The sequence below is a fragment of the Hippopotamus amphibius genome, chromosome 4 (genome assembly GCF_030028045.1).
Source record: "Hippopotamus amphibius kiboko isolate mHipAmp2 chromosome 4, mHipAmp2.hap2, whole genome shotgun sequence".
NCBI classification, from domain to species: domain Eukaryota; kingdom Metazoa; phylum Chordata; class Mammalia; order Artiodactyla; family Hippopotamidae; genus Hippopotamus; species Hippopotamus amphibius.
In genome coordinates, this window is record NC_080189.1 from 150,864,754 (window position 1) to 150,877,685 (window position 12,932).

General features: G+C 49.7%; 1 protein-coding gene across 1 annotated transcript in view; it reads left to right on the plus strand.

Annotated features, from left to right (window-relative positions):
* Positions 1-12,932, plus strand: part of SYNE2 (spectrin repeat containing nuclear envelope protein 2) — a 307,058-nt gene that overhangs the window by 286,460 nt on the left and 7,666 nt on the right. The window contains exons 101-108 of the mRNA XM_057730439.1: positions 3,227-3,414; positions 3,919-4,069; positions 4,373-4,555; positions 6,296-6,433; positions 7,272-7,466; positions 9,171-9,453; positions 9,940-10,008; positions 10,897-11,036. Of these exons, the coding sequence (XP_057586422.1) occupies positions 3,227-3,414; positions 3,919-4,069; positions 4,373-4,555; positions 6,296-6,433; positions 7,272-7,466; positions 9,171-9,453; positions 9,940-10,008; positions 10,897-11,036 (1,347 nt within the window). The remainder of the gene's footprint in view (positions 1-3,226; positions 3,415-3,918; positions 4,070-4,372; positions 4,556-6,295; positions 6,434-7,271; positions 7,467-9,170; positions 9,454-9,939; positions 10,009-10,896; positions 11,037-12,932) is intronic.

Sequence of the window (12,932 nt, forward strand, 5' to 3'; positions counted from 1 at the left end):
TTGGGATTCCACGGGGCCCGCCCAGATAGTCCAGGATAATCTCCCTGTTCTAAGGTCAGCTGATTGGCACGCTGCATTCTCCTTTGCCATGTAACGTAGCACTGTCACAGGTTCTGGGGATGAGGACGTGGTCCTGGGGATGCCAGTATTCTGCCTACCACAGATGTCCTGAGGAAACCTTTAGTATTTTTATTAAAAAAAAAAACAAAAACTTTAAATCTAGACCTTAAGTGCTCCACCAAAGACAGAAAATGTGCCACGTGAAATACTTACTTATGGGCCATTTTTTAAAAAACCTTACTTGTGTTGCTGTCACTAATTTAAATATAATAAGTTGCTTGATTTCTTCCAAAAATAGTACCCAAAGGCTTGGGATCATCTAGTAGTGCCTTCTGCAAAAGCCCTCAGGCCCCAAAAGTGATTGAGCCATGATGTCCCTAGACCCACATTATAAAATCCTCAGGGGCCTGGTGCAGAAGGGGTCAGACCTTATAAAAGTCTTTTTTGCTTCTCTTCTTTACGTGAAACTCCTTAGGTGGTGAGGGTTGTATTGTAATTCCTGTAGAATAGATCGTCTTCAAACAGCAAAGGAAGTGATGGACACCTCGTGACACTTTTAAACCATGAACCACTGTTATTGAGTCTTCAGCATCTCTCTCCAGTTTTTCTTTGGTTTCCTGGTTCCCTGCGGGGGCGCCTGATGGTGGCTTGGGGGGGCTTGTTACCCCCACATCCTGTGATTACCAGTAGTGCCCTCCCCAGTGGGCCAAGTCAGCTTCATGCCAAACCCGCAAACCACTCCCCAGGACCACCCTGCTGGACTTGCTTGACACCCCCAGCCCCTCCCACGGAGACCTGGGGGTCCCACAGCACACCACACCACATGGTTTTCTGCTCTCCCAGCCTGCTTTTCCTGTTTTCCCTGTTTATCTCATTTTTTCCAGTTCCTTTTGTGTTCTCATTCTTCCTGGCTGCATTCTCGGCTCTAGTTTCCTGTTGCTCCCCGTGTCCTCTCACTGCTCCCCAACTTCCCGTAGCCCTTTCCCAGCTTCAGTGCTCTGTGTCACCTACTCAGCAGTAGAAAAACAAAGTAAAACAGGCACTCATGTTTCCAGAACCATTGGCAGAAGTCTTTCATGTTGTTTTCTGTTGTTAAGTCAGATTCATCTCTGCGTTTGAACACGTTGGAAATCCAATCATTGTGCAAACTCAGGCCTCAGTGGGTACTAGTGGTGAGATTATTTCAGTTTGCAAAATGTCACTTGTCTAGTATTTCAGTGGTTTGTGTTTTAAAATATGGTCCGCTGGTTCATACTACAGTATCAGTAGGCCATTTTGTGGTGTTTTGGAAGTTTTGAAAACCTTTGGACTCCTTTTTAGCCAAGATGTTCATGGTCTTTTATAAATGATCGGAGAGCTCACTTCTTACCATTGTTTACCCTTTATAATAATCAGTTTTCTTTAGCTGTTTCATTCAGTATAAGCTGAGTAAAAAATGTAGAGTAACTGCAGAGAGGCTCATATATGGCATTCGTGTTTATCCACAGACTAGATTTTCTCAGTGCTTTTCAATCAGATCCTACCCAACCCTACCAGGAGAGGTCAGGGGCAGGTACCATTTTTCAGTAATTGTCAGTATTACTCATTTAGCACCAGCATTAAGATTTCCTTATTTATTATTTTGGAAAAAATGTTAAAAGGGTATTTATCAATACCTGTAATTTTAGGAAAGCCTGTGGCAAGTCTGTGAACTGGTAAGAATTCTTAAGCCTGGAATTCTATTTAAACCGAATAATTATAAAGCTGGCCTTCTACTGCCAAGATAACTACCCCCATTGCAGCATTTCAGATATTTGTCCCAGACTGCAGAACTTAAAAAAAAATCACCTGCACATCTTTCTTCATAGGACACACAGGGTGACAAACTGGAAAGCACCTTTTCTCCTGAATATAACTTTGAGGTGGTCATTTTTAATCAGTTAGGACCTGTGTTGAGAACTGCTTGATTTAAAACTTGATTTGAGTGTTAGCATTTTATTCTTTCATTTCCACCTGGACGCAGAATGATCCAAATGTGCATGTATCAGAAGAAAAGTAAGAAAACACTAGTCCTATCTAGTAATCCAATTGCGATCTCCAAAATTATTAAATATTGAGGTGACCTGGAATGAACTTCATGCTGCCTTCCTGTAGACAGTGGCAGGCACTGTTTATAAAATAATCCCTCCTGTAAAATGAACTTTGTTGAATCCGGGGAGCTTTTATAGTTAGTAGGGGCTTATTTAACTTTGCCTATTTCACAGTGTAATTTGGATACTAAGATGAGTGGCGTGCTCTCACGTCACTCATGACGGAATTTGGGTATCAGGAGAGGCCTGGCTCGTCCAGAATAGCAAAAGAAACAGGCTCCTCACCTCCCCTCCCCCAGCCCTGTTCTTGTGTGTAGAAGAAACACTCCCTGGGTGATAACTGAAAATGTCATGTTTATTCTTAAACAAGTTTTTCACTTTTTCCTATGACCGTGCGTTTTTTTCTTGGTGAACCCTCATTTTCCTGAATCAGTCACACTCTCCCCATCGGTCTCCAGAGACCCCGCTGCCTCCCTGAGCTACAGCCGTGGCTGGACCCCGTCAGTTAGAGGGCAGAGTCTCTCCCGCTGGGGTCCGTGGAGCCCTGGGATGGGCTCCTGCGGAGGCTGTGGGCATCCTGCAGCTGCAAGCGCAGCGTGGGGGTGGGAGGGGAGGGTGTAAAGATAGCACAGAGGCCTTAGTAGATGTAAGAATTCTGTGACCCATGAAATGTTCAGAGTTTCTGCTTCTGAAGTCTCAGGTCCTCTTGAAGATAGTTTTCCAAGGAAGACCTCCCCAGAGCCAAGTCTAAACTGGAGGCTCTTGGGATCGGTTGGTAGATCGGGAGTAGATCTCCTGCCTTCTCGAGGTCTGGGGTGGTGGGCTCTCGGGAGGGAGCCCCCACTCTTCCTACCCCTCACATAGTCGGTCTAACAAATCCCTGCTAGTGTTGCCTGCAGCTAGGCCTTGGTGTCAGATACTATAGCACAGGGCTTGCACGAAGGTGAGAGAGACTCAGCCCGTGTTGCTGAATCCCAGGTAGAAATGCACGCAGGACTGTGCCCCCTGGGCTGGAAGAGGCGGAGGGAGGTCCTTTGATGCCAGCCCTCCCACCACCACCACCTCCTCAAAGTGCTTCTCACTCTCCGTTGTTGTAGGACCTGCAGCGAGACATAGAACAGCACAGTGCCGGCGTGGAGTCTGTGTTTAACATCTGCGACGTCCTGCTGCACGACTCCGATGCCTGTGCCAACGAGACCGAGTGCGACTCCATCCAGCAGACCACCAGGAGCCTGGACAGGCGCTGGAGGAACATCTGCGCCATGTCCATGGAGCGGCGCATGAAGTAAGGACCGAGCTGCCCCGGAGGTCTTAGACGTGGTCCGCCAACTGCGTGTTCCCGTCTGACCTACGTCACGGTGCCTGTGTGCTGGTAGCTTCACTGAGGGACGTGCCCAGTGTTGGCAGGCCAGGCTCCGTAGGTGTGGCCGTGGCTTATTAAAGGAGTCATTCAGGGAACGTGTAGGCTGGGTCATGCCTCTCCCCCGCTCTCCTGCGTCTCGGGGTGCGCCTGCGGGTGTCCCAGCTCTAAGTAGTGGAGGACGCCTGTCTCCTGTGACCTCTGTGAAGCAGGAGCTCTTGGGGGCCTGGCGCTCCCAGAAAGAGGGTGTCCTGACCGCGAAGTGACGTCTCTGGTTACTTCCTGCAAGGGGTAGCAGGGTCCCTCCCCCCACATGTTTAGTGCCAGTGCAAGGGGGGCTGGGACCAGGACCCGTCAGGGGAGAAAAGCTGTATAAAAGCTCTGCTTGAAGTGGCTGGTGTGTGTAGTGCGCTGCTTTCCTCCCGTTAGGATCGAGGAGACGTGGCGCCTGTGGCAGAAGTTTCTAGATGATTACTCCCGCTTTGAGGACTGGCTGAAGTCCGCCGAGAGGACGGCGGCCTGCCCGAATTCCTCCGAGGTGCTGTACACCGCCGCCAAAGAAGAGCTGAAGAAGTTTGAGGTGAAGCCCCTCCCCAGCCCAGTGGTCCTGATGACCAGGGATGTGGCGGGCTCAGGGATGGCTAACAGGACTTCCCATAAGTGGGACGCTTCCCCACCTCTGGCCAGGGCCGCCCAGGCCCTAGCCTGCCATCAGCTGCTCCAGCGGCTTTGTGGGGCGTTACCGATTCAGAGCAACTGCCAGGCCGTGAACTTGCACGTCTGTTCTTCGGGGATGGACGCTTGAGGCAGGCGGTCTGGGGTCTGGAAGGGGTGTCCCAGAGCCCTGCGGCTGTGGCACTGACAGGCCCCCCCCGTGCCACAGGCCTTCCAGCGGCAGATCCACGAGAGGCTGACACAGCTGGAGCTCATCAACAAGCAGTACCGGCGGCTGGCCCGCGAGAACCGCACCGACACGGCCAGCAGGCTGAAGCAGATGGTGCACGAGGGCAACCAGCGCTGGGACAACCTCCAGAAGCGGGTCACGGCCATCGTGCGGAGACTCAGAGTAACCTGCTCTACGTCACCGGGGCGTGTGTGATGTGGGGGAGGTGGGGGGTCTGAGAGGCGCTAGCACGCTGGCAACAAAGCAGCGGGTAGAAGAGTCCATCCGAGGCCTAAGCTGCCTTAACGTGCCTCCAGCACAGCCCTCCCTTTTGTTTAAGCCCAAAGCTGCCAGGAGGCGTCCTTTTTTTTTTTTTTAAAGAAGCTATTTGCCTCAGAATCGGCTTCTTGGACGGAGCTTGTTTATGGAATTGGTGTTACCAAACACATTCCTTTTGTCGACTTCCGTCACCCCGAGGGTGTCACGTCAGCCCCCACACACTGCCCCCAGAGTCTGAGGCGCTGCCGTCACCGAGTCTTAGTCTGGGAAGAGGCCCACTTTGCCTATGAGTCTGTGTGTCCTGCTGGTTCTCGCACTGACAGGACAGACAGAGCCCCCTCTGGACTGGGGCTTGGGGACAGTGACTCTCCTCCCAGTTTCAGAGCAACGGACGAACCTCAAATGATGGGTTTGAGTCTTAGAGATTGAGGCACCTTAGATTTCTATAATTCAGAAGACATCATATGTCAGCCTTTGTGAGTCCAGGTGTAAACTGACAGGACCGGTGTGGGTTGTGGCCGCAGGAAGGAGTTTTAATCCTTGTTTCTGTTCTCAAGGCAGAACACTTTTTTTTTTTTTGGAGGAGTAGAAAGGAATAGCGTTATTAGTTTGCCAGGCAAAGGGGGAACACAGTGGCCAGCGCCTCAAGAGCTGTGCCCCCCTCTCTGGGGAACAGGGAGAGGGCTTATAGTCGGGGCGCGTGGTCAGGGGTAGGTGAAAAGGGTCAAGGCAGTAACAGGCTGGCATTCCTCTGATGGGCGCGTGGTGAGCTAAGTTGGAGTCAGCATCGTCAGCCTTCAGGCCCCGCTGGTCTGGGGTCTGCATGCTTGTGGGCAGCACACCCTCGTTCATCATGAACTTCTCGCACCTGGAGGGGTCCAGGCAGAGCACTCTTAAAACCATTCTAAGAGGAGGAAGATCTGGGGTTTTTGTTTAACCCTCTCAGGAGGAAATTGGCTAGCTTTTCATACAACCCCCTTGCATTAATTTCTTTCTCTCTTGCTGATTGGATTTGACTGTGACCAGCCTGCACCTTCATCTGGCACTATGTCTGTCTGAGAATCAGCTGCCCATCTATGAGTGGTAACCCAAGAGGCCTCCTTACTTGGAGGTGATAAATCTGGGCTTTCTTTCTTTGAGGAAATACATTGGGAATTATATCAGAGAAGGCAGATGGGGCAGTAGTCCAGGTTCAACCCCAAGATCAGTACCCTTCCATCTTGAAGCTATTAAATCTTTCTGTGAAGCAGAAGCTCTCACAGGAGGCTAACAGGTGAAAACAGGCAAGTGCCTGGCCTAGACTTTGAGGAGGGGGTTCTTCAAAGGACACACTGGGAAAATCACTGCCTTAGACTAGAGAATTACAGAATTTCAAATGCTGAAAGCACCTCAGGGATCACGGTCAACATTCCCACACCTCTTTTTCCAGCAGATGCTGAGACTCAGAGAAGTTAGGGGTCTTGTGGGTATCGCACAGCCAGGACCAGACCCCAGGCTCCTGACCCCACACGGGTCCCCCGAATGCCGTGTGGGCCTCCAGGGGTACCCCGGGCTCCCACTCCCCTCTGCTGAGAGCGACCTTCCTGTCTGCCTGAACTCCCGTTCTGCCATCGATGCAAACGCGATCTTCTCCCCCTTTCATAGCATTTCACCAACCAACGGGAAGAATTCGAGGGCACCAGGGAGAGCATCCTGGTGTGGCTCACGGAGATGGACCTGCAGCTGACCAACGTGGAGCACTTCTCGGAGAGTGACGCCGACGACAAGATGCGCCAGCTGAACGTGAGGCCGGCTTCCTTAGCTCTTCCTCAACGGGCGCGCCTTGGCGGAGGAGAGCTGGCCAAGTGCAGACCTCACCTGACACCCTGGGAGCCGATTCCAGAGTTGTCAGGGCGGCCAGACTGCATCCACCTGTGTACTGCCGGGCTGTCACGAGCAAGGATAGTCTTCCTTACAGTCAAGGGGTCCTTGGAACAAGGCCCTTTATTTGCTTTGTCATTTATAATCATCCAAGGGGAGAATGTTCTTGAAGTTCCAAACAGAGCTACTATTTTTTTTTTTTGTAATTTGAAATCTTACATTTATTTAATCTTTTATCATAAAAATCAGAACTTCTTAAGATGCTGTTTCTCCAGCACTCGAGTCTGTGGAGAAACAGACTGTGCGGCCTGTGGGCTGTAGCAGGAGGAAACTCTCCCCCAGGAATGGGGCCGGGAACAGATCTCTTCTCTCCCGCTGTCACAAATGTCTGTATTATACTTTAATCGCGCTCTAATTCCCTCCTTAACTAGATTTTACAAGAGGTTGAGACGTGGAAATTTGCCTTCCCTGATAGAATAACACCAAAGTCAGCAGAAACAAAGGCCTGGGAGACTTATTATGGGAAATTTTCCATTTCCACCAAGTGTCGATAAGACAAGCCCTGTCCCTCACACCCAATAACAGTAAATGTTCATCCGTGTCAGACGGTTAGAATTATTTTAAGTGGAAAAGTCAGTGCCTAGAACGGTGGGGAAAAAAATACGTATGATCACTGAAAATGTTTGCATCTTTATAGTCACTTAGTGAAAAACTGATGAAACTAGAGTTTGAAATCCTTTCTTCTTCACGTGCTGAATAGGGTTTCCAGCAGGAAATTACATTAAACACCAACAAGATTGATCAGCTCATCGTTTTTGGGGAGCAGCTTATTCAGAAGAGCGAGCCCCTGGACGCCGTGCTGATTGAGGACGAGTTGGAGGAGCTGCACCGCTACTGCCAGGAGGTGTTTGGCAGGGTCTCCCGGTTCCACCGGAGGCTCACCTCCCACGCGCCGGTAAGGGGACCGCCCCCCACATGGGGCTTCTGGGCCACCCGAAGTTGAAGTCTGCCTCCACTTTTAAAGAATTGGGAAGCTTACCGTGTCAGAGGTTAACAATGATTTATTTCATTGTAAAAAAAAAAAGAAAAATCCTACGTTTTTGTTTTGTCTTATTGAAGTATAGTTGCTGTACAATATCATATCACAGGCGTACAGCATAGTGATCCAGTGTTTAAAAGTCATACTCCACTTATAGCTATTATAATATACTGGCTGTATTCCTGTGTTGTACAGTATATCCCTGTAGCTTATTTGATATCTAGTCGTTTGTACCTCTGACCCTCTATCCCTGTTTTGCCCCTCCCCTCCTTCCCTCTCCCCACTAGTAACCTCTAGTTTGGTCTCTGTATCTGTGAGTCTGCTGAGTTGAAAAATGTTCTTTCCACTCTTACTAACATAGAGCCAGTACTTACTCAGAAGCTGCTATTTCCCAGTGGAAAGGATGGCCCTTCTGCAAGTTCTTGCTCCCCTTACCTGTTTCCCATGAGTCCCTCAGCACAGAGCTTCTCTGGCCTGTGTCAGTACCCCCAGGATAAGTGTTCTGGCTTTGCTTCCAGTAGCATTGGGTTGGCCCAAAAGTTCGTTCGGGTTTTCCCATTACATCTTGCCGGAAAACCCAAATGAACTTTTTGGCCAGCCCAGTAACTAGGGTGTGTATTGGCTTTTTCTGTATCTTAATATTTGTGCCTTTCTGGTGCGTGGTTCTCCCCCTTTGAAGTGCCAAAAGCACCAACTTTCCAAGGCAGCCGAGGTGTTTTGCTGGACGAAGCAACCTCTGGGGAGTTCACCTGGAGTCAAGGCCAATATCCACAGTTCACTGCCTCTGTGTGCCAGAAGCGTCGCTGGTGGCCACGGACGCACATGACTGGCCACCTTGTCTATTTTTGTGTCTCCAAATGGCCAACTCGAAGCATCATTTCTTCATCAGACCTAGCCTCAAAAATTACCCTCCTGTGCCCTCATTTTAAAATATAGCCATTTGGGGACTTCCCTGGTGGTCCGGTGGCTAAGACTCTGCACTGCCAATGCAGGGGGGCCTGGGTTCCATCCCTGGTCAGGGAACCAGATCCCACGTGCCGCAGCGAAGAGTTTGCATCCCACAGCTGAAGATCCTTGATGCCGCAACTAAGACCTCGTGCAGCCAAATAAATACATACATGTTTTTTTAAAAATAAAATAAAATATAGCCATTTAGAGTCATTTTTCTTAGAATCATTGTAACACAGGGAGAATAAGATTCTCTCTTCCAAACAACAAGATTTGGGGGATAAGAAGAGTCTGGTCCTTGATGTGAATTTCCTCCAGAAATTCCTTTAAAAAAATTCTTTTTTAAATTTTCTGATTCTTAGATGAACCTGCCGTTAACCGTCACTGAAACTTTGTTCTCCGTTTCCTTATCTTCTAGATACAGATATTTAATTTAGATGATCAAATTTCAGGTTTTCCTTGGAAAATACAGATTCTGGGCCCCACACTTGATAGTCTGCATTGGAATAACCGCAGACAGGGCCTGGGAACCTGAGTCTTTTCCAACCTTCCTCCGAAACGCTGGTGGTGGCCGTATTCAGCAACTGCTGGTCAGGCAGACGTCTCATGCTCCTCGTAACTGCAGTAGGCTGTGATTTGGTTAATTCTGAAAACTAGATACCCCTGTTCCAGGGCTTGGAAGATGAAAAGGAGGCCTCTGAGAATGAAACGGACGTGGAAGACCCCAGAGAGATCCAGGACGACTCTTGGCGTAAAAGGAGAGCGAGCGAGGAGCCCTCGTCCCCTCAGTCCCTTTGTCACCTGGTGCCCCCGGCGCCGGGACCCGAGCGCTCCGGCTGTGAGACCCCTGTCAGCGTGGACTCCATCCCGCTAGAGTGGGACCACACAGGGGACGTGGGGGGCTCCTCCTCTCACGAAGAAGACGAGGAGGGCCCGTACTACAGTGCGCTGTCAGGTATGGACCCACGCGGCTTCTTAGCGCCTGAGCGACGTGGCAGCTCTCAGAGGTCAGAGTCCAGCCTGTGGCTTCCCGTGTCTGTCCTGCCCGCCTTTGACTTACCTGAGAGCTGGCTCACTGCTATTCCTGGTGTCATGAAAGGAAAACTAAAATCCCTGTGGGGACATGAAGGCTGTTCGCTGATGGCTCTGGGGAGATAGGAGGCTCGTCAGTGGACTTTTCAGTTGAGTTTTCCGGTAGATCAGGGTCTCTCTCCTTTCTATGCAGGTCCCCTCCCCCGCGGTTCTCCTCCCCCACCACCGCTTCAGATGGTCAGGAGTCGGCTGAAAAAAATCCTTGTAGTGTTTTAAAGCGTTTCAATAAAACAGATAAAGGGTAGTTACTTTTCTCCTCCCAGGTGACAATGTTTCTACAGTGTTAACTTTATACTCGGGCATTCATCCAGATGCCTGCGGTGAGGAAAATGACATTGTTCTTTTTCAGATGTAGAAATCCCTGAAAATCCTGAGGCATATCTTAAAATGACCACAAAAACTTTGAAAGCGTCTTCTGGTAGGCCCCCGCCCGTGCATGTCTCAACATGGCAGTGTCCTGGGACGTACACTGCATCCTAAACCTCGCTCCCGCGTCATGTCTGACCTCTGCCTTTTGTGACACCATGCGCCTTGGTCCTCGTGTCATGGTGTATTTGCGCTGCTGTACTCACACACAGCTTCGTGCTCCACACAGAACCCGCCCAGGCCAGAGCAGTCTCCGTGCCGCCCCTCTCCTCCCCCTCAGGCCCGTGCAGAAGGGAACTTTTCATGGTGCCTTTTTACATTTTTATTTGCCCTCCATCTAACTCAGGTCCTTTGGCATGGGCCAAGCTTTCTTCACGGTGGCTTGGTTTGGAACTACTACCTTGCGTACAGTGACTTCCTGGGAAGGGGGGGAGTTGGGGGGCGAGGGTGCTGAAGACACCTTCCTTTCCTTGACTTACAGCTCCGACCTTCATTCCCTGCCCCATCCCCGCCTGCAGTGGCCGGGTAGAGCCACAGGCGGCCCTTTGGTCCCCGAGCTCATCCTGACGTTCACTCCTCCCTCACTCCTGAGAGGCCTCCAGTCCTCTCGGCCCTCAGGCCCGGCCTTGCTGCCAGTGCCCCCGGCACTAGAGCCCCCGGCTCGAAAAGGCCCCCCATCCCGCAGCAGGTCATGTGTTTGCTGTGCTCCATCGTGAACCCGTCTAGTGAAGGCCCCGTGTCGCTCAGCTGCATGAGTCTCATTTCATCCCCCTCTGGGACATACTGACATTTTGCAAACATGCATGCTTTGCAAGGAACGCTGCAGAACTCATGTTATACTATAACCTGATGCCATGTTACCCGTGACCTTTTTTGTGTAACTAAATATGAATCCTTTGGTTGGAGAGAATGGACTGTCACTTGCTTTTTTTTGTTTCAGGTAAATCCATTTCTGAAGGCCACTCGTGGCACGTTCCTGACAGCCCTTCCTGCCGCAAGCATCGCTACAAACAAACGGGAGTTGATAGGAATGCCCAGCCCAGCCCCTCCGATTCCAGCACCCCTTATAAACCAGCCTATGTAAGTCTTGACCCCACTGAGAGCACAGCCCACGTGCAGGAGTAACACTTACAGCTTTTAAAGAGAGATTCTGGTGTGTGCTCACTCCCCGGGCATGTTTTGGTTGGTTTTCCCATGGTGACATAGGTCCTGAGAACTCTGACCAGACTAGAGATAGGTGTCTGGCCAAACACCATCTTTGAGTGTTGACGCGCTCTGACGGGGACTATTACTGTTGAGTCCATCATCGTGCAGACAGCGGAGAAACAAAGTGCTGGCCTTCCTGAGCCGCTCCTGAGCTCCCAAACCTTTGATGTATTTACCTTGACTACACATCCTATTCAGAAAATTGTGACTTCCTGTTCAGAAAGATTTGACAGGGCATCTCCCATGAAGTTGATCTCCTTTTGTTATACAGCAACTTCCCACTAGCTATCTATTTTACAGCTGGTAGTGTAAATATGTCTATGCTACTCTCTCACTTTGTCCCAACTTCCCCTTCGCCCCACACCCCAGCCCCGTGTCCTCAAGTCCATTCTCTACTTCTGTATCTCCACTCGTAGATGCAGCTGTGATTCACTTTGGTGCACCTCAGAGACGGGTACAAGAGTGTAAAGCAAATATATTCCAATAAAGAATTAAAAAAAAAAAAACTCAATGAACATTTAAAAAAAAAAAAAAATTATTTGACAGTATGCAGTGGTAGACCTGGGTTTGATTCCCAGCCCTACCAGCAAATTGCTCGAGAGCCATTAACACTTTACCTTGCCTGTAAGCCTTCCTCACCTGAGGATAAACCTGCCTTCCATACTTGCTGTTGGGACGGGTGTGTATGAAGGTATAAAGAAGGCCCTCAGAAGTGGTCACCAGCGTGGTTCCTGTTATTATCATCACTGCTGTATACAGTTTGTTGTTGTTAAACCAGCGACTGTTCCTTCTTAGTTGCACTTTCGTCAGGCAACGTGAGTCCTTGCCAGGCCCTGGCTACGCAGCTGCTGGGGGCCAGCCAGGCTAGGAGTTAAGGTTGGCTCCAGGTCATTCTCAGTACAGAGAATTAGTGATGAGCCAGTTGAAACCGAAATGTCTCATACATTTTTGTGTCACTATTTAGAGAAGCCAAAATGATGTGAGCCTCATTGGGTTAGTCCTCAAAATGCCCTCTGTGTGGAGGAGTGAATATTGCTAGGGAGTTGGAGAAAATTCTGGCTCAACACGGTCAGACCCCAGTCATTTGATACTGGGGTATCCATGCCCAACTCAGAAACTCTTCCTCTTGCTTATTAGCAAGCAGTTATTTTCTAATCTGTCCCTCTGTGGTGCAGAATAAGACCTCACAGTCCCAGGGAGAGAGCCCCCAGCACCCCACCTTTGCTTTACATCCAGGGCCGTGTGGTTTGGCCTCTCCCAGTAACTATGCTTGTATTCCCTACCTGGCCACTGTCCAAAGCTCAGCCCTTTTTGTGTGTGTGTCTGCAACCACAAATCTGAAGGGATTTTTTTTTTTTATTCCACACAAATAGGCCATATGGACACAATCCAAAAAACATGATTTTTCTAAAAAAGATACATTTATTTTTGGAAAGTCCTGAGATAACAGCCCAATCAGCTCTGTGATAACAGAAGAGTCAATATGTGCAGTGAAAGATAAACGCTTAGGAATGAATGAGCCTAGGAGGTGGATTTGTGCTCTGTTTCCGGTGGTGATAATGCCAACCAGCTCCACAGAGTGACTGGGAGGGACAGCTGCTATTTTGTAAAATACTGTGCAAATGTAAGAGTGCGATCACAGTAACAGTCTGGTTAGCTCAACAATTGTTTTTAAGTCTTTTTGCATGGTTCGATTGAGGAGCGTTAGGAAGCCTCGAATTAAATCAGGCCATTTTATCCCCAATATTGACATCTCACTGCTTACCCCTC